We start from the raw sequence: 25,874 nt of genomic DNA, 5'->3' as shown, positions 1-25,874 counted from the left end.
AAACCTTCTCGGCCATTTTATCCACTCGATTAAGACCAGCAGTGTGACATTATCAGCACAAAGACACTAAGTTAAAAATACTGTCATATCTGATTTTGGCTCTGTGGTGCAGCTCTAGTGCTGGCTCGTTGCCATGGTGACCCTGCAGCTGAACGCCTGTGTGTTTGCAGGTTTACCCAGTGAGCTCCACTGGGGGGCTGATCAGCGAGTACGCCTTTGTGCGGACCGGCCTGCTGAGCTTCATCGGCCCCGGCGGCCTGGTATTCATCACCGGCAAGATGGACGGACTCATCATGGTGAGCGGACGGAGGCACAACGCAGATGACATCGTTGCCACGGCTCTGGCGGTGGAGCCAATGAAATTCGTCTACAGGGGCAGGTGAGTGTGTGGAGGGAGGAGTTTGGTAAAAAGGAGCAAGAGGATCGATTTAGATGAAAATGTGGAAAAAAAGGAGATAAAAAAAAGTCATCTTTTGGATTCAGACACGCTGGCACACGTAGAGCAGAACACCCACAGTCACGCCGAGAGTAAATGAACAGTTTTAACATCGTTCCCATCGACAGCAGTTGAAAACCTGCCAGATGTCTAACGCTGGTACATTTACTGTCACGCTGATAAATGAGCAATACTGCCGCACATAGTAAATCTAATAAAGTAGAGAAATAGTGGATGAATCCAGAAACAGTAATAGAGTGAAGTTTAATTGTGTCCGTGGCCACCGAGGAAGAAATTCATCTTTTACCTGACAGGGTCTGATGACGTTTTCTGGAGCTATTTAAGGTTATAGCTGATGTAGAAAGTGTGAGGCACCAAGTGAATACACAAAGATCCTCTGAATTAAACATGGAAAGATTAAACTGATTATGTTACTGATTTAATATGAAACATTTTATTACAAGTTTGATTAACAGATAACATATAAGTGTTATATTAGGCTGAATGTTACTAAAGAGAACTACACAGATTTCATTATGTGTGTGTGTGCTGCTGTATTTCAAATATATGACTACTGTATGTGTATATGTAGTTTCCTGTTTACCTATGTTTAAGTTTTATTACTCCTGCTGCTGAAGCGTGGTCTGTTCACTGACAACATGCTCCAAATAAAATCATCCAAATGTTTGCATAGTTCGATGTGTAAAATGTACACTCATATATACTTCTGAGCCTCCAGTAATGTCTCCTGCAGCTCTACTTAATGCAGCGTCAATAAAAAAGTAGAATGAAGAAGGTCGAGTGACTTCAGGAAAACACCTGCATCAAACAAACTCTAATCCATCTGCAGTCGAGCTTCCACCTGAAAGTGAATGAACGTTCACCTTTCAGCACAGTCAGCATGATTATCATTCAGCAGGCATGTGTTTAGTCCCGTTGTTCTCCTCTGTTGTGACACCAGACACTTAAATCCTCAGGATCTAAAGGAATCAGATATTTTGAAGTTCTGTGTGTCTTCACAAACTGTTCACTGACTCTCATTTATTTTCTTACTCGATTTCACACACATACTTTAAACCTGTAAAAAGGAAGTAAGAACAACATTAACAGTGTAGTGTGACGCCTCCACACAGACAATAACACTCATTGGATAATGCTGAAAGTAAACATTTCTGCTACTTTTGTTTTGAAGACAGGTTTTTTTTTCACAGGTCCTTGAGATTCACAGGCGTTAAATAGAAAAGGAAAACATACATTTCTCCCCACCCTGCATCCATAAGAATACACACAGGACCAAATACATGTAAATAAAAGGACAATAAAGCATGACACAAAAACATGAAACATAAGTGTGACTAAAAACTAAAGTGTGTAGTGCTATAATAATAATAATAATAATGATAAAAGATGACTTACTTGTAAGAGTAAAAAAAAAGAAAAGAAAAGAAAACTCCTCTGAAACCATATTAAAGCTCTTTATAGCAGATCAGTCAGGTTAACAGTCGTGGCTCAGGAGGTAGAAACAGGTCATCCACTAATTGGAAGATTAGTGGTTCGATCCCCAACTCCTCCAGTCCGCATGTCCTTGGGCAAGATACTGAACCCCAAATTGCTCCCAAAGGCTGCGTCATCGTTGTGTGTGAATGATTAGAAACTCTTCCTGACAGGCAGGTTGGCAGCATGCATGGTCGCCTCTGTCATCAGTGTATGAATGGGTGAATGTTGAGTGTCTTGAGTAGGGTTGCAAAGGGGTGGAACATTTCCGGTAAATTTCCATGGGAAGTTAAGCTGGGGAATTTTGGAAATATTCCAAATTGGAAACTTTCCATGGGAATTATGGGAATTTTATGGGAATTAAATGGGAATTTATGGCAATTGAGGGTAATTTAGTGGAAAGGTATCTCCTAAGCAAAAATAATTGTTTAGTTATAAGCAAAATAATACAATTAAAACAGATACATTTATTTATAAGTTGAACATGATCAAGTTGAACAATCAAACAGAACAAAAACATGAACGTGGAGTTAAATATTACTCAAAAATGAACACAAATGCATCCCCCCAATCCAAAAATCCAAACAAAGTCCCATTCAAAAATGTTGAAGAAATCTCTCCAAAAAAGTCCCAATCAACATGCACATAAAAAATGCACAGTACATGTAGGGGGCGTGGTCTCAGTACCCCTGCAGTAAACAGTGTGCTATGTGAGCATGTGATAGCATAGATATTCAACTGTACTGCATGATATCTGGTTGTTTTAGTCAGGATTAAAATATTATTTTACACAACTATATTTAAGTTCCCTAATAAGAACATACCTTCAGTTTAGTAAATTCCCGGTTTATTCCCATTAATTCCCGTTAATTCCCATGGAAAGTTTCCAAGTTTGAAAATTCCCGGAATTTTGCAACCCTAGTCTTGAGTGATCAGAAGACTAAAAAAGCTGTTATATATATGCAGTAAAAAAATACCAGTTTAATTTTCAGTGTCTAATAGTAGATAAATTGCTTTCTAGCTGTGGTCAGGAAGCTTGAGTCATAACTGTAGATGACTGATTGATTTCGGATTTTAAACATCATGTACTGAATGTGTCAGTGTAGCCTAACAGCTGCTGAAGAGAAAGAGAGAAATAAAGAATGAGTAATAATGTAAAACAAAATCTGGCTTTGAGCTGTACTGAGTGTTTTTTCTTTTCCTCCGGCCCTGCAGGATAGCCGTGTTCTCTGTGACGGTGCTGAGGGATGAGAGGATCGTGGTGGTGGCCGAGCAGAGACCCGACTCCACAGAGGAGGACAGCTTCCAGTGGATGAGCCGCGTGCTGCAGGTAGATTACTGCTGACACGCTGTGGTGCTGTGCGGCTCAGTGCATAGAGTACAATGACGGTGATGATGTCGCACCAGGCAGGATGTTCATGTTAACTTCCACTTGTCAGCCTAAATCAGGTACCACAGCTAGTACAGAGAATGGTGCAGCAAGACACCAGGCAATGAAATATTTCTCATTTATAATGCAGTTTTAATTTATTCTCACATTTGAAATGGACTCATAGGAACTGAGGACAATCTCCCAGTCTCCCTTTCCTTGTTAAGACTGGGAACAATCCAAAGTCTTTAAGGCGTCTCTTCACTTCTGTAAGGCTTGCCCTCAACAAAATGTAAGGGGTGTAGGTTTGTTAGCGGCTGTTCTCTCTCCCACAAAAGCAATTAATCAAAACTTAAGTACAAGCTCCTCAACCACGGTTTCCATAGTAACAATCTAGCATTTATTCATTATTATTATTTATTACTCACCGACCCAAAAGTAGACAGGCTGAAAACAGCAACACTGGAAATGGGAAAGATAAACATATTCAATAGCAAACACTGTAATAATATTAAACTGCTTGTGATTGTTTCTAGTTTATGAAAGAAAAATTAATTCAATAAACTTATTTAACAGTTGTGTCTTTATTCACTATTTTTAGTCATATTTCTACCAAAAGTTAGTATGTTGTAGTAGTTGTCTGAGCAGTTTTACATTATTGATCATTAGCAGTTTGTAGAAATCCCTTTTATTGACAAAATGAACCCCAAACTACATGTTCACAGCTCCCCTCCCTCACTGAAATAACTTCTGATCAGCAGATAATCCCTCTGTCCTCTGCCTGTCCTCTGTCTTCTTTCTCAGGCCATAGACAGTATCCATGGGGTGGGCGTGTTCTGCCTGGCTCTGGTCCCGGCCAACACCCTCCCCAAGACTCCTCTGGGCGGCATCCACCTATCAGAGATCAAGCAGCTGTACCTGGAAGGGGGACTGCACCCCTGCAATGTCCTCATGTGCCCCCACACCTGCGTCACCAACCTGCCCAAACCACGGCAGAAACAGCCAGGTGAGTCTACAGTGTGTCAGGTTCAAACAGGAGCAGTGTGGAGGTACTGAAAAGAGTCATTAGTTACAGTTACTAGTTACTGCTTTCAAAAAGTCATTGAATTACTTACCAATTACTAAATATAAAAAGTAATTAGTTTTTGAGGTACTTTTAACAATCCTTCCCATAATCTCAGAGTTCAATCCACTCAATAAAGACTCTGTTTCGTTTTCCCCACCAAACCAAATCAGTTCAGCTCAATCCAGTTTCACGAACTTAAAAGAAAGACTACTCAAGAATCCATTCCACGTTTCACCGCAGATCCTCAACGCAAACCAGGAAATTAAAGTTGAGACTGCAGCAAGAGTTCAGTATCAGTGATTAATTACAATATATAACGTTATAACTCCAGAGACAAGACTTATGTTTTAGTATGAGTTAGCTACCATGATGCAGATTTCACAACAGACACAGTGAGGTCACATGATGTTTGTGTCGTGTGTGTGTTTGTCTGTCCAGTATCCCATTTATATCTCAGCAATTGTAACTGTGTTATTTCATTTGAAAAGGTAATTGGTTACATCACTAGTTACCACAAAAAGTAGTGAAATAACAGTAACAACACTGACTGTGAGTTTGTTTTTTCAGGATTTTTGATTGGTAGGTCAAGAATTATTTATGTGAAGAATAAAAATGATTAATGACATTGTTTAGTATTGTATCTGAGGGCAAGTCGGTTTTAGAGCTAACAGTTATATCTCATTTAACTTTAAATGATTCATACATTGATCGATTGGTGTTGTTGTACACTGCTGTGCTGATCCTGTGTGTGTGTGTGTGTGTGTGTGTGTGTGTGTGTGTGTGTGTGTGTGTGTGTGTGTGTGTGTGTGTGTGTGTGTGTGTGTGTTGCAGAAATCGGTCCTGCCTCTGTGATGGTGGGGAATCTGGTGTCAGGGAAGAGGATCGCTCAGGCCAGCGGCAGAGATTTGGGACAGACTGATGACAATGACCAGGTAACATACACACACAGACACACACACACACACACACACTTTATATGAGGCGAGGAAAATACTGGATAATCTCTTAACTCTGAATGATAATCAAATGTTAATTAAGGTAAGAATGGAGGAGGAAAGATTTAACATGAAAACTCAAGGCTCACTGCTTTATTGAAGCATGAAGTTTAAAAGCGTTGTGGTGTCCTGTAGCTGAGTGCTTTAGATTCACATCACAGCAGCCCAGCTTTGATTTTGCTGGGAACTTTTGTTCAATTTCACCCCTTTCTCTCTCTCTCTCTCTTTCTCCTGCATGTTTTGTCTGTATCTTAACTAAACAAGTTTTTATAATCGTGGCTACAAGACTAAAAACAAAAACTGACATGTCATATATTAGCTGCATACCGACTCTACTTAGTGTCAAACAATCACACAGAAGTATGTTAAAAGCACAGACATCTAAAAAGAAGCTCTTCCTTTCTTCTGTTTGTGATGAATATATGAGCGTGTTTTGATATATTATAATGATCTGTTGGTGGAGGAGTACTACCCTCCTTTTTGCAGCGAGAGACATTTTTGCTGTTTCTGGTTTAATGAAGCTTGAAGTCTTGAGTGAATTCAGATTACAGATGAGTAAAGTGAAGGTCAAGACTGTTTTGTTTAGTAGATTGAAAACTTGACATTTTGGAGAAACAGTACAGCTAACAGTCTTGACGTTATCAGGAGCTCCGATTGATTTACCATCCTAAACAGCCAATAAAGTTTTTAAACAGGCCAATCACTGTTTCGACTGCTTGATGAAGAAAAGGTTTCATTAGTTATAAATGCTTTGTTCAGAGACAAGTATCGGCAGGTTGTTTCTCACGTCCTGTGAAGTTTCTCAGTCTGTGATATTGATTAAAGCCATTTTAAAGTGCCGGACAGATGGCCGAGCTTCAGCTGCTGCAGTTAAAAAAAAAAGAAATCATGCACTATTAGCAGCTACAGGTGACTAAGCACATACCAACATGGACTTAATATGATGGAGAATTTTCCTACTCATGTCTGGTTTGCTGATGTTAGTGGAATTCGTGGTTAAAAAGCACAATTTTATGGCCTCTGTGAAACTTCTTGGTGCAGCTCTTCTGTTGTTCAAAGTGAATTTAGATCAAAACGAGTCATCTTATGTACTTTTGGTTATGTCTGCTTCACAAATTTAAAGCCGATAGAGTTATATTCACTGAGTTTACAATATTTGAAATTTCACCCTCAGTCCTGAAAAGTGAAATGTGTGGAACTGTAAGATCTGTGTTTATTTCAGATTGCACAAAGAAAGTCTGTGTGAATGTAGGATCTGTGGAAAAGAAAACACACTTCAGGGTGATAAAATGGGTTTGGTTACCTCTGTGTTTTTATAGTTCCTGTTCCTGTCGGAGGTTTTGCAGTGGAGAGCTCAGACCACACCGGACCATGTCCTCTACACTCTACTCAGCTCCCGGGTAACAACACACACCTCTGACCACAGTTATAAGACTTACAATTTATATTCATATGAACAGATGAAGCCATAGAAACAAAAGACAACTTTTATGAACTCAGAGAATGTTTAAGTTCTGTATGTTAATGTTATTGTAACTTCTCTGAATTTTACATCTGTCTCTCCTCCATCCCCTCCGGCAGGGGGCAGTGTCCAGCTCTCTCACCTGCCTGCAGCTGCATAAGAGGGCAGAACGAGTGGCGGCTCTGCTGATGGAGCGAGGAGGTCTGCAGGAAGGAGACCACGTCGCTCTGGTCTACCCACCAGGTCAGAGCTAATGTACACGTCACATCTGAGCAACATTTAAAGATTTTGAGCACTTAAAAAAAAACTCTCTCTAAATTTTCTAAACGTCTTCATGTCTCTATCTGCCTTTGGTCCTGCAGGTATAGACCTGATCGCAGCCTTCTACGGCGCCCTGTATGCCGGCTGTGTTCCCATCACTGTGCGACCGCCTCACCCTCAGAACATCTCTACCACCCTGCCCACTGTCAAGATGATTGTGGAGGTCAGAGCCTGATCCAAAAAACTAATGACTTATAAGCCCCTCCCTCCCCAAAAAAAGTTGATATTTTAGGGACTTTGCACTAAAAATCAGCTTTTTTAGTTTATCAGTGAATATTTATGACATTCAGCCACATTAGACATTGCACTGTAGCGCCAGAATCTCAGACCAAAACAAATGTGCATGTTGTTTACTCAAGTTGAAAAAAAAGAAAGAGAGCCTGCTTTTGTAGAAATAAATGCCATAATTAGTAAGTAATTGCCATTTAAGTACTGTACTGTATGTCATTTTGAGTTTACAAGGTGCACCTGAATACAGCATGAAGTCACTTATTTTTGCAGTGTACAGTCGGCAATGATGCGATGTAGAGATAGCAAGACTGTGCCTATCAGATGTAAAAGGCATGTTTGGTGTTTTTGTCCTTGAGTCTTATGTCTTTTTTCTCCATTGATTTTGAAGCTTGTAAAAGGCATTATGTGACTGCAGGGTAAAAGCTCACAGGAGGCTGTTTGTTAGCAGCGGGGGGAGCATTAGTCAGTGCAGGTGAATCCACGTGTTTTTAGGAGTAAATCAGAGAGAGAGAGCGGGATGCACAGCTCCAAAAATAGAAAATGAATTTGTGGTGGGCACAAATAAATGAATGTTTGGAAAACCCTGAAATACAAACCAAGATTCAGACCAGAGGGACTTCATTTTCTACTCAGGTCAACATTACTCCACTGTATCTTTACGAAGCAGAAAGTTGTTTGCTGACATCTGGTGGGCGAAGTAAATGTCATTTATTGCAACTTTAAACTTTTCTTTTTTTTTTTATGTTGATGTGTGTTGTTCGTCACAAGTCACATTAAAGGCAACCTTAAGATTTTCTCTCTCTCTCTCTCTCTCTCTCTCTCTCTCTCTCTCTCTCTCTCTCTCTCTCTCTCTCTCTCTCTCTCTCTCTCTCCCTCTCTCTCTCCAGGTCAGTCACTCAGCCTGCGTGATGACCACGGCGGTCATCTGCAAGCTACTGCGCTCCAAGGAGGCCACGGCCACGGTGGACATCAGGAACTGGCCCCCTGTCCTCGACACTGGTACAGCATCCTGCCTCTTACAAACAAACACACAAACTGAAAGGACTCACACAGGAACAAAACTTGATGAAACACCTGCATTGTTTTACATAAACCCACAAATGCTTCATTGCAGGCGGATAAACTCTTAAAAAATGTTGGGTGTGTGTTGCACTTCAACCCTAAAATGGATGATCTTTTGGGGATCCAGATATTAGGAGTCCCTGGAATGTGACAGTGTGTATGTTTATTTGCCCTGTAATCTTCTAAAAGTGATCAGTAGTCTGACTATTAACTTGAATGCATCAGTTTTGCGGAGGTGTTCATGATACTAACCATTCATGAACTCAGGATGGATTCTGTTCAGGAGTTCGGCCAGCTGTCTTCTCTGCAGGGAAAAGCCAACAACAATCCTTCCTCCGGCGCATAATCATGTCTTGATTCAGAGTGCATGGAGAGAAGGAGGGGAGAGGACAAGGAGGGGCTGCAAGGAACTCAGATTTTATCCATTTTAAATAATAAAAAGATATAAAAATTCAAGATGTGGCAGTCAGTGTTGATAATGTGGTGGGCTGTCACATATAAATTGATGTTTTGGAAACACTGGCAGTTAAATACAGTCAACATTCAGTGAACCTGGCTTCACTTTTTAAAAAATCTGTCAGTCACATTTTATACAAATAAAACTTTACTTTACTGCAAATGGTATTTGCAAAAATTAAGATTTGGTACTTTTTAAAGGAGCTACTTTTAAAGTAAAATATCAGCCTGTTTCCACTACAACAGGACATATTCTTACATTACTGCTCAAGCTGCATTGTGGGTTCAGCTTGAGGTTAGTGTTTCTGAACTGAATGCAACTCAACAGTCTGTCCTCCTGAGTGTGATAAAACAGAATATATGTGTGTGTGTGTGTGTGTGTGTGTGTGTGTGTGTGTGTGTGTGTGTGTGTGTGTGTGTGTGTTTTTGTGCTGCAGATGACCTGCCAAAGAAGAAGCCTCCCGCTCTGTATAAGCCCACCAACCCTGACGGCCTGGCCTATCTGGACTTCAGTGTGTCGACGACCGGCATGCTGGCTGGAGTTCAGGTCAGCTCAGCGTTAATCCTCATCACCCGACCAAACCGCTTACAGCCTGTGGACCACCTTCCCCTTCTTATTTTATTTATTCATCACTTTTTCATTCCACAGGAAAATTCAGCTGTCAGAGCTGTGACAAACGACATGCAGTGCAGACAGTAAACATGACAAAAGAGCAGAATAAAAGCACATTTGGCTAACAGCATAAACTTCAGACTTTTATTTATGTTCCTTTTTGATATAATCATCACAGTGAAGGCTGTGTCCTCCTCCATTTTACATCAAAGCAGATACATCTGTTAAAGTATTGAATATAAATCTGAGCATGTCCACGTCTTTTTTTTTAGTCATGATATACAAACTATATTTAGGCATGAAAAAGTTTTACATGTGAATTTAAAGATTAACCATCCATCTTTCTATCCTGTTTCTTGTCTGTGTGTGTTTGTGTGTTTGTTGTCTCTCTCTCCTTCCCTCCCATCTCTCCAGATGTCTCATAATGCCGTCGGAGCCTTCTGTCGGTCGGTGAAGCTGCAGTGTGAGTTGTACCCGTCCAGAGAAGTGGCCATCTGTCTGGATCCCTACTGTGGCCTCGGCTTTGTCCTCTGGTGTCTCTGCAGGTTTGTGTAACCCTCAAATGTGTCCCTGCAGACGTACACACTATTAATTATGTATTTCACTCTTTTAAGTGTGCACCAGCAATGTAGTGCTGCACTTCCATGTGAGAGACGCATTAAAAAAGGATCGACAGAGGCTGAGATATCCTGACTTTTAGCCCATAGTATGAGTCAAGCTGTAAAAACACAAGAGTAGAATAGAAAGCCTTTATTGTCATTGTAAATCACTATATAATGAGATTTGGAGAGCTACTCCAGTTCAGTGCAGGCATAAAAACACATAATTTTACTGTACTATTAGTGGCAACCACATTTAAAAAAAAAAAAAAAGTGGCTACTGCAGACAAATCATCATTTAATACCTGTATAACTATTGTTTTCTGTTAGTGTTATTAGAGGAACACTAATAGTAAACTAAAATCACAAAAATTTAGTTCAACATACCAATGAGTGCTTTTAAGTGTGGTGAGTGTTCTGCAATGGAGAGTTAACAGTCTCAAGATAATGTTAATGCACATTCAGTGCAGTCTGTATTATAATGTTAAAGTGCCTGTCTTAGCTTGTTTTCTTTGGCAGTTCCCTGCTGAGTAAAATAGACCTGGCACAGCCGTCCATAGGACCAAAGAAATTGACAACAATAGCATGAGGACATAAGCAATGCATTACGTCCCTGTGAATTCTCATTCAAACCATCAGATGTATGTAGAGTAAGAATAGCTCAGTCCTGGAAGCTTCAGCCTCTATCTCCTCCGTGTCTGTGCATATTAAGCACCTCTAATGCCCATAAATCTGAGGTGGCTGATTCCAATGCTCCGGTGTTCATATAGTTTTGGCCATTTAATATCATTTATATGTTCCTCATAATCACTGACAAGAAAGGGAAGCAAAATATCAAGTAATGTGTCATTGCAGTTCACCATAGTCTTGTTTCATCATAGACCTCTCTGATGCTCTCATTAAGATTTATGTCAGAGAGTCGTCTGGCCTCCTTTAGTAACAGGAAGAGAGATTCACTGTTGTCTGACATGCTCCTCTCGTCTCGACCGTCTGTAAATCTTTTCGGTCTGGTTAATTTTAAATTCTCTGCTCATAAGTTCTGAACTTGGCGAGACCAGATTTCTGCTGCTGAATGTCTTATAAATAAAACAGACTGCAAATCACTTTCAGTATGAGAACATCTCAATGACTTTAAAGCAACAATAACTCACATTTGCACCTGATTGTTATTAAGTGCTTTTGGCTCTCGGGTCTCTCTGGAAATTACATTTCGATCTCAACAAGACTGTTTATGTAACAGCTCAGATTCATTTTATTGCGTGCAACTATTTAAGGGGTCTGTGAATTACGTGTTCGTGTGTGTGTGTGTGTGTGTGTGCGCGCGTGTGTGTTGTCTGCAGTGTGTATTCAGGCCACCAGTCCATTCTGATCCCTCCTGTGGAGCTGGAGTCCAACCCGGCGCTGTGGCTGCTGGCTGTCAGCCAGCTTAGGGTGCGAGACACCTTCTGCTCCTACAGTGTCATGGAGCTCTGCACCAAAGGACTCGGCCTGCAGACTGAGGCGCTCAAGGTCAGCAAGACACTGAAAAAACCTACAATACAAATACATTTATGACATTGGTTTCATGTACAGTATATAGGCTCTTTTTTACTGTGGGAACCTTTTTAGGATCTCAGAAGCGTACAGTTACATTTATTACATTTACTGCAAGTGGCGTTTGATGCAGTAAAAGCTGCTGATTGGTCAAACACAAGCGTCTCTGCTGCTAGAATAACTTTCATTCGGACTGAAAACAAACACCTTCTTGTTGCTAGTATCGATATTTCCAATGTTAGATCACAGTTTCCTTTTCATCATTAGGGAAACTCACATACCACCAGTAATATGTTTCTTGTTGTAGTTCCTGTGGTTGCCATGGTCACACAATGAGTTGTGGCAGCAGGTAGAAAAAGTTAAATCATCATGAGTCTGACTGCAGCAGCAAAGAGCCGCGCACGTTCACAAGAGCAGTCGTGTTAACATTCAAATCAATGGAGCTCCTGCCGGCAGTCTGAAAGCACTGTCACCGTTTGACTGACAGATGATCTCAGTGTTACTTCTGAAATCTGTTTAGCTGCCAAGAGCTGACAAACCTACCAGCTGCTATTTAACAGCTTCATCATGACCACTTTTTCTTAATCTGCATCTGCACAGGTGCACTCAGTATAACCCAGTTTGTCTTACAGCTAAATATGAACGGTGAGAAAATCTGCAACTCTCGAGTCAACTCAGACTCTAACTGACTTCATTTATCTGTCCTCAGTGGTAATAAACTCACACCGCCTCTGTCTGTTTGCTCAGCCCGAGGCCACATCTGAGCGCTGAAGTTAAAGCCACAGACGTCTCTGATTGGTCACTGATGGAAGCTGCAGAGTTAATTTTAGTGATTATCTTTCTGCAAGTCTCCATGGAGACTGAAGGTCGCACGCTGAGTGAAAAGTAGAAATGTTCTTTACTTGCTGGCTGATTTTTCAGCAAACACACACCTGTGTCATTTTGCTCCTGTACAATGATTAAAGCCCACATTGTCTCTTCTTCAGCTACAGATGAATCAAATGTTTTACTTTTCTTAACATATTACAGAACAGATTTTAATAGATGCAGATAACTTTGTTTGGAGATTAAATTCACTGTTATAGTTTTGTTTTCTTAAACAAGATAGCTTGATAAAATAATGTTAAAGTTTTGCTTTGCCTCCGCTGTAAAGACTTAGAGAGATTCATTGAGTATCATGTGACTCATCTCACGTGGCATGAGATTCAGAAGCCAGCAGTAGTCCTGCGTTTTGGCTTCACTGCAGTTAACATGACTCTAAAAAGTCCTAACTGTCTTCTCTCAGGTAACCTTACATGCAGCACACTGGTACACTGAAACAAACAGATTAACCACAGAGCTCCACAGTTAAATAGCATGTAATTAATCAGTAGGAGGTTAAAGTTTCCCCCCGACCTCAGTGAGGATGGAATGGAAGAAACATGTCAACATTCGGAACCGACGATGGTGGCTGAAGAAATTTAGGAAAACATTTAACATACAGCAGGATGAGTGTTTTAATTTACAGGGCTCAAAAAATTCTCCCAAAGTATATTTTTGTACTTTTGGTTCCTGTGTGGATGAATCTGCAGATGCATGATGCAGCCAGTTTAACTTTTCCCCGGGCCCGGTGAGAGATGGGCTCGGGAGACTGCGGCAGGTGGAGGTGGTGGCAGAGCTGCAGCTGCAGTCTGCATTAAATTACCACAGCAAAGCTATTTATTGTATTTTCTTGTTGTACCCTTTATGTTCAGTTCACAAAGTTTGTGACTAAAATACATTTGTTGGATCATAGGTTTTTTGTTTGTGTGTTTTATTGCAGTTTAAATGTAGCCTATTATGTGGATATTTAAACATATGTCGAGAACATTAACAGACTGATCAGTTTTATGATAAAAACCCTCAGACACTTTCATAAATAAAGTTCCTCAGTCCTTTTTTTTCCTGAGACCTTCTCTGAGACCTGTTTGTTCTCCCGCCCAGGCTCGGGGTCTGGATCTGTCCCGAGTTCGGGCCTGTGTGGTGGTGGCAGAGGAGAGGCCCAGGATGTCGCTCACACACTCCTTCTCCAAACTCTTCAAAGACCTTGGCCTTCACCCTCGATCCGTCAGCACGGCCTTCGGCTGCAGAGTTAACCTGGCTATCTGCCTGCAGGTAGAGACTAAATACTGCAGCAGCTTCTGCACACAGACTGTACATGATGTGATTTCAGAAATATTTTAACACATTTTCAGAATTATGACAACATCATGTGCAACTTTTATTAATATGATGTTATTGTGGAACAAAGATAAAGTGCTAAATCACAGTGTTTTTACCAATATGTAAAGCAACTTATTAATGTATTTAGCATATTATCTAGTCACTTTCACAGCACACCACCACGTGCTAATTGTCTTCGTTGTGATTGGCTGCAGGGCACTTCAGGACCGGACCCCACAACTGTGTACGTGGACATGAGGGCGCTGCGCCATGACAGGTACGACAACAACCATAAGTCATGTCAGCTTTCTTTTTTTGACCCTACACACCTGTCCCTAAGACATTATGGTCTTATGGTCAATTTTGACTTTTCCACATTTGTGTGTTTCAGGGTCCGGTTAGTGGAGAGAGGCTCTCCTCACAGTCTGCCTTTAATGGAATCTGGAAAGGTGAGTTAGATTTAGATTTGGATACTACAGATACCACATACAGTACAGTGTTCCATTTAGTTATTTTCTCAAATTCAAGCTCTTGACTTGATTATCAAATTTTGGATTGCAGGATGGATCAAAAGACCACAAAATAAAAATAAACTTAAAACAAACTAAACTGTCCACTCACTATCGTTAAAACCCCAAAACGGATACAATGAAAAATCACAGATGTAAATTAAATTAAATTGTTTTGCCCCTTGGAAGCTCATTGAAGAGGTTTGTACAAGATTTATGTATAAATTGAGGAACTAATATCAGACAGTGGAAGTTGTTATTGAAATATAACAAATTAAATTGTACTGATATTGAATTTTAAACTTTCATTTTTCTATTGAGGAACATTTTAAACACAAACCAGATCACAATGAAAAAAACCTTTACAGAAACACACAAGAAGCACTAAAATGGCCACAAATTGAAGGACAAAAGATTATTTATCAAGGATTATTTCTGCTGGGGACTGAATGTCCTCCTACAGTCAGTGAGTCAAAACAGACAGCTGGTTTGAGTCCGTGACGAGCCCTGAAACATCCTCCCTCCCTCCCTCCCTCCCTCCCTCCCTCCCTCCCCGTGTGTGTCTGTCTTTGGATATGTGGGTGTTGAGAGCATCACATCACATTTATTGGAGTGTTGCCTTGTTTATTGGTTTAAAAAAAACACCTTGTTGGCCTAAAAACTTTTGTCAGGTTCAGAATTTAGATTTCTTTTCACCTCGTCAGATCAGTTTTACATGAGGAGAATTTAGCAGGGGAATTACTGGTCTGGGAGAGCATTAGATTTTGATTAACGTTGTTTGCATCAAAGACTTCTTCAGATTGATCAAATGATCAGTTACAGTACAATAAATAATTGTGTTCCTGTTATCTTGAGGTCACAAGTATCTCATGTATCTTGTAGTTTTCTAGTAATAACTCGCGTTGGATACTCGAGATAATAAAATAATTAAACCGTTATCACAAGAAAATGACTTTGTTGTCCAGAGATAACAGGACGTCGTCGTCACAGGCTGGCAGATGGTATAGGAAGAAATATCATAGCCTACAGAGTATGTCTCGCCCACACTTAGCAGACAATAGTCAAGTCAGTTTATTTATAGAGCACATTTAATGCAACATGTCTGGTGTCCCAGTTGTCAAAGACACATAATGTACCATGTACAGACAACTTGTACTTTTCCTTGTTTTTATTAAAGGGGACATGTTGTGCCTTTTAGTTGTTTTTTTTGTCATTTTTATATTTTCATGAAGTCGGATGTTAAACATGGTTCAGAGTTTAAAACTTGAGGTGAACGTGTTTAAAAATGTCAGCTTCAAGCTTAAAGTCTTCAGCGGCTTCAGCTTCCTGCTCTGACCCTCTGAATGTAAATTACCTATACTTCTTCCTTGTGATGATGAGATTCTTCACACATACCCACAAACCGCCATCCGGTGCTACTAAGTTTGTTCCAATTGTATATTTCAGATCTGATTTGGGCTTAAACATGTATAAATGTATTAATATGTTTATATTTCAAGTAAGGAATTAAGTAGTGAAAGCCTTCTACTATAGTTTGTTTACGTAGCCTCTGGAGACAGAGAAAGCTTCCTGAAGCTGACCAATCAGAATAGAGTAGGTTTATCAGGAGGGGGGGGCTTAAAGAGACAGGAGCTAAAACAGCTTGTTTCAGACAGAGGCTGAACTGAGGGGCTGCATGAAGAGTCAGTATGAGATGAATAAGTAGTTTTTAACCAGAAATCATGCAAAGATATTCCAGTAGTGCTCAAGAATATAAATATAGACCAAGAAATGTGCATCTTCTTTAAATAAACTACCTAAAAGGATGGCAGTCTAGCTACAGTTACAGCTACAGGCTGTGACCATGACGATGACTCAAGTAACATCACAGCCTGTAAACAGATTTTGATATGTAAAATTGTCGGAGTTCCCCTTTAATGCCTTTTTCATCTTGGTTCAGCATCTTTAATTTACAGAAAAACTTGAAGAGTGTTAAGATAACAATTATGAATTCAGCTGAAGACCTAAAAACTGACCTAAGCTGAGCTAAACTGATCTGAAAGACAATCTTCAATCCTACAGAATGGCTTGAAAATAAAAATCCAGGCATCAAGAAGAAGGTAACAGATATTTTTAACCAAACCCAGAGGAAAAACAATGCGTCAAAGTTAAAACTGCATCTTGTATCATCTCATCCCCCTCTCACTCTTATACCTTTATTGACCTTCAGCTAATGGATAAACACAAGAAACTTTAAAAAGTACTTGTTTGCTGCAGTTTTACAGTAATAGAGGCAACAGTTCTCCTGCAGCCACACCTGTGTGCTGCTTTCAGTGCAGGAGAACATGACATTATACTCATCTGATCCCTGAGCAGCACTTACTTCAGTTTCATTACAGATCTCTTAGCAACTGGCAGCGCTGCATAACGTCTAAATATACAACAGTCACCCCAGAGGAACCAGAAAATGAACGTTGTTTATAATTGGTCCCATAACTTTGTGCAAGTACAAGTAGGTCAGGTTTGCTGGCATAAAACACAGAATCAGTGCTGTGTTAAACAATCCAACATTATTCATGACTGATTAATTATAAACCAGCTGGTCAAATATGTTGTCTAAGATATGATTTTAATGTATGATGAATACCAGGAGGAGGATCACCTTAACATCATCAGTAACCTTTCTTTGTTCGGTTTTTTATTCTTACTATTTAATACAATAACATTTTAGTTTAGACAGGCAGGTTAGAGTTAGGTATCATCTTTAGATTGTTTTAACTAATTGCTTTAATTACATTTACATAAATAATTTGCTTATGCTTTATAGTTATTATTATATAGAGATTACAAAGTGTTTTACAAGGACAAAATTATAATGTAAATATCAAATTACACATGCAAACATATTTACCCAGATTGAATGAGGGTATATGGAATACACTGTCATTCATTATCTGTTTATACAGCAGCCTCTAGTTATAGAGGAGATGTGTTTGCTTACAATCAGATTATAATGTGTTATAATCCATTTATTAAATGTTTTTACACTGTGTATAAATGCTATATATGGAAAAAAAACATCAGCCATTTTTTTAAACTGGCAACCCAAAAATATTATTAGAAATTCACAAATAAAGTTTGACTTTTAAGAAAGTGATACCTAGAGTTCTTGAATGTAACTAAACAACACTGAAAATATGAAAATGCAGATGAATATGCTGCAGATATTGTGGTTGAAAAATGTTAACTGTTTCACAAAGTCCAAGATGTCTTTTTCTTTCCTGATCAACAGTCTGCAACCCAAAGACACTCAGTCTACTGTCACAGTGAGAAGCTAAAAAAAGTTCTCAAAATAGTGAATAGATAATCAAAAGAGTTGGCGATACATTTTCTGTAAGTTGACTAATGGTCGTAGCTCTACTCATGTTTAACAGTGTACTGAGATACCTGCAGCTTTATGGATCATGTTCATGCTGGTTTTATGATGTAAAAACAGTCGTGATGGTGCAGGGAAGTGAAATCTTTGTGGACGGTAAATTGACAGATCTTTTCTTGGAGTTTGATGAGACGTTCGTGTCTTTTCTTCCTCCACACTCGCACAAAGAGAGGACGTCATGTTTCAGCGCTGGTCATCGATCAGCCTGACGGTTATTTTGACTCACTGTATGTGGGAGGAGGAGAAAAAAAGAAAGAAAAAGCTTGTTTACCAGTCGATGTTTCCTGTCCTTTAATGCAGCTTGAACAGAATGTTCACAGTTTGTTTGTTGTGTTTGTGGAAAAATCTCAGAGGGCTGAAATCTAATAAAGTGTGTTTCTGTATCTGTTACGACATTAAGAAAGAATAAAATCATTTCATCATTTTTAATGTCACATCAGTTTAGTGGAGATGAAGATGTGCCCTGACACCTGAAATAGAAAGTATAACTAAATTTTAAACATCTGTGTCTATTTTCAGAGACGCATTTAGAACAGAATCAAAGACTCACAAAGAAGCTGTAACCATGGCAACTGCATTTTTATTTATTTTATTCTTAATTGTTTGTTGGGGTTTTTTTCCAGATCCTGCCTGGAGTTCGCATCATCATCGCAAACCCAGAGACCAAAGGACCGCTGGGAGACTCACACCTTGGAGAGGTCACCACAAATAAACTATTTATCTCTTTATTTTTTCTCTTTTCTTTTATTTCTTTCCTTTTTGTTCTTTCTGACTTCTTCTAGTTTTTCTTCTTGTCTTTTCTTAGCTTGTCTGAAACTTGTCACTGTCCTTTTTTTCTTTTCCTTTTGTCCCTTTTCTACTCCCATTTGTTTTTCTTTCTTCCTTTTATTTTTTGTCTCTTCTTTTCCCTTTTCCCCCCTTCTGCCTTGTCTTCTTTTTCATTCTTTTTTTATTTGTTTGTCACAAATCGTCTCAGTTCTTTTGTTACTATATTATTTATTTTTCTCTTTTGATTTTGTTCTTGTCAGTGTGTTCTCTGTGCTCTTTTTTTTCGTCTCCTTTTTCTTTTCCTAACTTTCTCTTTATGTTTTTTATTTTGGTCTTCTGTTTTTGTTTTTCCTCTTGCAGATCTGGGTGCACAGCGCTCATAACGGCAGCGGTTACTACAGCGGTTACGGAGAAGAGGTTCTCCAGTCCGACCACTTCAACTCCAGGCTCAGTTTTGGAGACACTCAGACAGTCTGGGCGAGGACGGGCTATCTGGGCTTCCTGCGCCGCACCGAGCTCACCGACGCTAACGGAGGTTATTTGTTCTTCCCTTTTCCATTTTTCTCAGTTGATTCTCTCCATTCTCTACATCAGCACCAACAATGTCCTCGCTCTCTCTCTTTTGTGTGAACAGAGAGACATGACGCTCTGTTTGTGGTCGGAGCGCTGGAGGAGGCCATGGAGCTGCGAGGGATGAGGTACCACCCCATCGACATCGAGACCTCCGTCATCCGTGCACACAAGAGCATCATGGAGTGGTGGGTCGCAGTTTGATCTCTCGCCAGTTTTCCAACAGACAGACTTTAATTATCACTCCTTTTATTTTTCTTGAAGCTTCCAGACTCTGGTTGTGTTTCAGAAATGTTTAAAGCGTAATGAAACCATGAAACAACTGCTGCTTTTAGCTTCTCCCCAGCTTCTACATATATGTGAAAATCAACCAAAGGGTGGTTGGCTTCCTTTTAGTAACTGTATATTGTGATATTAATATATCAGGATATAGTATATGTTCTGGAAATTGGGAAATCATTTATAGAAGCGAATGTTATCTAAGAAATCAAATTGATCACATTGATGCACAAATCCAACAAATTTATAAATAATTAGAGATTTTAAAAGGGTAGAGACTTTCTCAGCAAAGTCTGATGTGACAGATTTCTATGGTCTCATTGAATACATCTTTATTTGGCACAAACCTAACTTCTACCAGTTGAGGGCATACAGATTTTTTGCCCACGTGCCATAGATAAAACTCAAGCAGAGACTAAATTTTCAAAGCAAGAGACAAAGTCTTAGTCCAGTTTTACCCACAAAAACAGCGTTTAAGCTTTTATCTCAAACTGCATTTCTGACAACATCTGTAGTGTATCTTTATCACTGTAGAAAATGTTAGATGTCAGTTCTTCAGCTTGCTGTGAAGTGTTTCTGCTCTCTGGTGGCCAAAGAAAGCAAATACTGCAGCTTTGAAAACAGATCCAGTAAATAAATCAGATTCTAAGTTGAGTCTCTGTCCTCCTCAGCGCGGTCTTCCCCTGGACCAACTTGCTGGTGGTGGTGGTGGAGCTGGAGGGCTCTGAGCAGGAAGCCCTGGACCTGGTTCCCATGGTGACCAAGGCGGTGCTGGAGGAGCACTACCTGATCGTGGGCGTCGTCGTGGTGACGGACATAGGCGTCATCCCCATCAATTCTCGTGGCGAGAAACAGCGCATGCACCTCCGCGACGGCTTCTTACAAGACCAGCTCGACCCCATCTACGTGGCCTACAACATGTAGCCTGAGTGTGCGTGTGCCTGTGTGCTTGTGTGTGTGTGTTTGTGTGTGTGTTTAGGAATGAGCGAGAGAGCGAGCATGCATTTGTATGCCATGCATATCGCCGTTGTTGTTCATTTATTTCCCCAAATCAAGATGTACTGTATTTTTGAACCTGCAGATGGTGTGGTCTTAAGTCGTCCGTTTTCTTTAAAGTCGTGTTGTGCCGGTTGGTTGATTGATTGATTGGCTGGTTAATTGATTGATTGATTGATTGATTGCTCAGTGGTGGTATGACCATTTTCACACCCCCATTTAATCTCGTGACCGTTACCAGGAGCTTGTCACTGTAGAAAGCCTTAGGGGAACACTGTGTACAGGGCAGAGGCTCTGGTCGTCACACCGCGTGTCGTTTTAGGAGGTAAAAGTAGAGAGAGAAAAATAATAAAGACTTATTTGTCATCATGTTTTACTGGTCGATTCAAAACAAACAAAAAAAAGAAAAAAAAAAACAGATTTGTGGTATTATTTCAATTAGAACAGGGGCAGCCAGATTATTGTAAAAATATAAATATTGTACATAGACATAATAATCTATATGGAGAGGTACCTAAAACACAATGAGGTATAGTAGCCCCTATATGCAGCTCTCTCCACCCACACCCTGTATGTATGTGTGCGTGTGTGTGTCTGCAGTGTGTGTGTGTGTGCGTGTGTGTCTCTGTCTGTGAGTGTGTTCATCCGTCTGTCCATGTGTGACAGGGACATTTTCTGTAGTTCGAATGTGAATCAAACGCCGACTACAAACAGATTTTATCCACAGACGATCAAAGAAGAAAAGCTTTTATTAAGACTTGAAAAACTAAAAGCAGAACCACTGAAAACATCTTTTAAAAAAACGAGAAAAAAAACACAAAAAAAAAAACAACTAGATGTGTTTTCAGTGTCCAAAGTGTCTCAGAAAAATCACACAGATTTATCTTTTCTGACTCTTTTTTAATTTCTCGTGATTTTTCTGACCTCTGAACTATTTCATGGCAAAGAGAAAAAAAAACACCACAAATTCAAGCAAAAAGAAAAGTGCATTGTCTTTCAATAAAGTAGTTCATTTAAAGCAAAAGTTCAACATGCACACTAATCATCATCTTTCATCCTATCAGTCAGCCAGCTTCTCCATTTCTCTTACTTGATTACTTACAGTAAACCTGTGAAATTCTGACCCCAAAGCATCTTTCTTTCTTACCAAGCAAAGTCCACTGTGTGAATATGAAAGAATAGAATATTATTATTATTATTTAAAGGGAGTTTATGGGAAACGAGGTGTTTTGTCCCAGTTTTAGATCAAAGGGAACTGAAGACTTAACAGCCTCGACGTGTTGCTGCAGTTGTTTTACATTTACTTGTTTAAAACAGCCAATTAGAGCGCGGTTGTTAGGATAAAGGGAGCTACAGACAAAGTTTACATGGGAAAGCTAATTTTGTAGCAATAATGCCCAAAAAGACGTTCTTCACTGCAGGGATTAATCCTCTCTAGATTCAAGACATGACATGAAATCAGTAAGAAGTCCGACTGAAATGAAGTGAACGTTTATAGATCATATATATATCTGAGCTGCAAATGACTTCCTGTGTCCTGTGTTCTCCTTTGAGAAAAAATCCGAAAATTCAGGGAAGTAATATATTTAGTTTCGTTACACTAATTAATTAAATACCACTAGTTCCTGCATACTCAGCAGGAGCCCTTCTTTCCATACAGCCAATCAAATCTTTGCATAAAACGTGTCTGTTTCTTACATAGCCGTGAGTCACACTGAGCCTGATAGCCTCCTGCTACACAGACTCTGAACAACGGCCCACATCAGCTTTCCTGCTGAAGTCTCTGTATTATCCAACTTAGAGTCATGGACACACAGCTTGTCCTGCAGCCTAGCTTATTAAAGGAGCCACCAAACAAAAGGGGAAAAGTGCACCGAGACGCCCCCTAGTGTGGGAAACACTTTCAACAGGTGAAATATTAGTTAATAATACACGATTACAGGAGAATAACAATCTTTTTTTTTTTCATTATATCATAGTAAGAAGTGAAAACATGTCATTACCACAAAAAAAAACTTGTGATTAATTTAAGTTATATGACAAAAACCTACATAAAAATCTGCACTAAAACATCTATCTGACACAAATTGTTTGATTTAGTTTATGACAAGAATCCCCAGTAAAGAACGTCCTCTGGGCTTTGGTACCACCCTATGTGCACTGATTCTTGAAATATAATAATAATAATAATAAAGATAGATATTTAACTGTAAAAAGATTTTAAAATATCACTTTATCCCAAAACTTGTAGTGATCAAGGCTTGTTGGCTAACTGTGAAATATGAGAACTATGTGCACAGTTTGGAGGGACACTGCAGGATATATAGAAAACTTTATTCAAAGTGTTGTTATTTAAATTCATCCATGAACACGCATCATTTGTTTACATTCCTGTGAGGGGGGGGGAGTATCTAAAGACATCATCTCATCGTTCTTCTTCTTTTGTCTGTCTCTTCGTCTTTTATCATCGTTTGTCTTTTTATCAGAAGAAAAAAAAATCTTTATGCATATCAGAAGTTGCTTAGCGCTTGTTTGGCTAACATAGCAGTTTGGATTTGTCGGTAGCAGCGTAGCGGTCATGTTTCAGTCCCTGAGTGTGTGTGTGTGTGTGTGTGAGTGTGTGTGTGTGTGTTAGAGAGAGAGAGAGAAAAAGAGGTGGAGGTTGTTGAACAAGAAGGAAATCCCATCAGAGACCCAGAGGACTCGTCTGTGTGTTCAGAGCTGGATGGGAGAGAGACCGCATGGTGAGTGTGTGTGTGTGTGTGTTAGGTGTGTATGTATGTGTGTGTGTATATTGTATGTAAATAGTGTTGATTTTGTACGGTACAAGTGTGTGTGACTTGTTTTGTACACATGATAAAAAAGATTAAATGACACTTTTATAAGAGCCTGCTATTGGCTCACCGTCACACTATACAGTGCAATAAAGTGCTTTGATTGGCTACAACTGACGACTGTTTTATTATTTGGACTCATCATTAATGTCACGTGACTAGTTAGTTTTGGATCTGTGCATTTTTCATATTAGAAACTTAAATATTAAAATGAAAAAGTATGAGTTTTTTCTACAGAGTCAGAGAAAGGCCACAAAGAAATACAATCAGTAATTTATGCTCTCAATTTAATAATTAATGCTCTTGATTTAATTATTTGTGCTTGATTTATAATTTGTGCACTTGATTTAGTAATTAGTGCTCTTTATTTAATAATTTGTGTTCTTGATATAATTAGTCATTTGTGCTTTTAATTTAGTAATTGGAGCTCATTTTCATAATTCACACTCGATCTAGTAATAAGTGCTCTCAATTTAGTCATTAGTGATCTACTGTAGATTTGATCATTTATATTGTTGATTCAATAACTAGTGCTCAATCATGTAGTTAGTGCTCTTTATTTGATGATTAGTGCTGTATTTAGTAATTAGTGCTCAATTTTGTAATTTGTCTTCTCAATTTAATAATTAGTGCTCTATTTAGTTATAAGTGGTTTTTATTGATTCATTTGTGTTCTCAATTTAATAATTAGCACTTGCTTTTGTAAATTTGTGCTCTTTACTTAATAATTAGTGTTTTCAGTTTAATAATTAGTGCTCAATTTAGTAGTTAATTCTTTTGATTTAATAGTTAGTGCTCTTGATTTAGTCATTAGTGGGCTGTAAAGGGTTAGAAAATAAACAGCAACATTTTGATGTATGTATATTGAAGTTTGGATCATTTCTGATTCATTTAAAACAGGCAAATGTCTCTTTAATTGTCTTCTAGTGCGTCATTTACCTACTTTAAAGATATTCTTTTAGTTCTTACATTCATCTTGATTTTGTTTCTAAGTGTCATTTAAAAATATCTTTAAAAATCTAATGATGAAGTCAAATTCTTTATCAAATATAAAAAATGCCAAACTAAAAAGTGAAGGTTGTTTTGTTGCAGGTTGTTTCAGGCCAAACCGAATTCTGCTATGTTCAGCGATGACGATCCAGCAGAAAGTTCAGTGAGATGCTGCTGATCATCCTCATCATCAAACACACTTCAGCTACTGTCAGCGCTGTGCTTTGTTCTGTCTTTATGATCCTTCTTCCTCTTTAATCTCTCTTTTTTTATCTTCTGTTTCATCTCTTCTATAAGCCTCCTGTCAGTGACTCCCTGCTTTTAAAGCAATAATTGACCGCAGAAGTTGCTCGTACTGTTTTATGTCTCTCTGGCTACACACATATTAAAATAACAGTCAGTATATTTTGCTTTTAAATTAAATTAGCCTAAAATGAATATATGGTAGAGGTTGATGTTTTTGAATAATTGTACCACTGTTGATATATCATATTTGTATTATACCTTACCTTTAGTAACCAGAAATTCTTGGAGAGCAGCAGCAAAGATTTATGGGATATGTAGTCTTAATTTGGAGAAACAAGAGCAATGCATTGTGCACTTACTGCAGGTCGCCTTTAATGTTGCAACTTGTAAAAACATCACTTGAAACATCATCTTTTGTCACTAATTTAACACAGACTGAAAAGTTTACTTCATTTCAATTTAATTCATTTTAAAAATGTATAATTTTCATTTTTTAGTGCATTTCAGAATCTCAAAGTTCAATGACCGTTCTGCTGGCAGTTCAGTCAACTCTGACTTTCTTGAAGTGTCTTGACATTAACAGACTTCCCAGCATGCATTGTTTGAGAGTTTCATCTCTCCAGAGACTCTTTGTAGTTTAAAGAAAACACATGAGGGAAACTTGCTCTGTGACTTTAGTACAATCTGGTTCCAACTACAGCAGCCACATCTGTAAATTATTTGTAACAAACTGAGGAAGTGAGTCTATAAATAAAAAGCATCATCTACACTTCACTGTGGAGATGCTCTGCAGAGATCTAACATTCATAACAGGTGGCGGCTTTAACACTCATCACTGTGGCTCATAAAGAGTGTCGGCTGTTCTGTCTGTCAGTCAGAAGAGATCTGCCCTTCAGTCTATTTAGCTCACATTTTCTGCAGTTTTATTCAAATTCACTTCTGTTCTTTGTTAAAGAAATGTCCAAATTTAAAACAGTTTGATTAAATGACCTTTAAACCTTTTGATTTCAATGTTTTAACTGAGTCCAGAACTGACTAGACTTGAACCTGGTGGTCAGATGTGAGTGAAGATCTTACAGCTTGTTTTTAATTCATTACTGTTGAATATGAATGTATTCCTTATCCCTCTCTATAAATGTAGCATTTTAATGGTTGTATTACATTAAGTTTAGTTGGTTTTACATTTTCAAAACACATCAGGCAACTTTGAAGTAATTATTCAACTTAAGTTCAGTTAAACTCACATTTCTAACATGAACAAGCTTAATATGTTTTGTATTATTAGAGTTAACTAAATATATGTTTTAGAAAATAACTCAGCTGTTTGGCAGCTTTGAACTAATTGTTTATTTACAGAACTTTTGACTCTTTCCAGTCCTCTCTCCATCTCTCAGCGTTCCCAGAGGCAGACTGATTTTGCTGGCTCACTTTCACTGATAATAAAAACCA

At 38.9% G+C, this 25,874-nt stretch overlaps 1 protein-coding gene across 1 annotated transcript in view; it reads left to right on the top strand.

Annotated features, from left to right (window-relative positions):
* The window catches only part of LOC128382268 (disco-interacting protein 2 homolog C-like), a 60,802-nt gene extending 39,326 nt beyond the window's left edge, over positions 1–21,476 (top strand). Inside the window, exons 20-38 of the mRNA XM_053342264.1 lie at positions 171–379; positions 3,146–3,260; positions 4,104–4,305; positions 5,197–5,297; positions 6,127–6,135; positions 6,680–6,760; positions 6,942–7,065; positions 7,185–7,306; positions 8,262–8,373; positions 9,330–9,439; positions 9,920–10,050; positions 11,445–11,613; positions 13,600–13,770; positions 14,034–14,095; positions 14,210–14,267; positions 18,366–18,440; positions 18,871–19,045; positions 19,145–19,268; positions 20,031–21,476. Coding sequence (XP_053198239.1) covers positions 171–379; positions 3,146–3,260; positions 4,104–4,305; positions 5,197–5,297; positions 6,127–6,135; positions 6,680–6,760; positions 6,942–7,065; positions 7,185–7,306; positions 8,262–8,373; positions 9,330–9,439; positions 9,920–10,050; positions 11,445–11,613; positions 13,600–13,770; positions 14,034–14,095; positions 14,210–14,267; positions 18,366–18,440; positions 18,871–19,045; positions 19,145–19,268; positions 20,031–20,283 — 2,403 coding nt within the window. The 3' untranslated portion in view covers positions 20,284–21,476. The remainder of the gene's footprint in view (positions 1–170; positions 380–3,145; positions 3,261–4,103; positions 4,306–5,196; positions 5,298–6,126; positions 6,136–6,679; positions 6,761–6,941; positions 7,066–7,184; positions 7,307–8,261; positions 8,374–9,329; positions 9,440–9,919; positions 10,051–11,444; positions 11,614–13,599; positions 13,771–14,033; positions 14,096–14,209; positions 14,268–18,365; positions 18,441–18,870; positions 19,046–19,144; positions 19,269–20,030) is intronic.
* The last annotated feature ends 4,398 nt before the right edge of the window (positions 21,477–25,874 follow it).

The sequence above is a fragment of the Scomber japonicus genome, chromosome 21 (genome assembly GCF_027409825.1).
Source record: "Scomber japonicus isolate fScoJap1 chromosome 21, fScoJap1.pri, whole genome shotgun sequence".
NCBI lineage: Eukaryota > Metazoa > Chordata > Actinopteri > Scombriformes > Scombridae > Scomber > Scomber japonicus.
The sequence above is the reverse complement of the archived record's forward strand: the minus strand, read 5'-3'. Positions and strand labels throughout refer to the sequence as shown.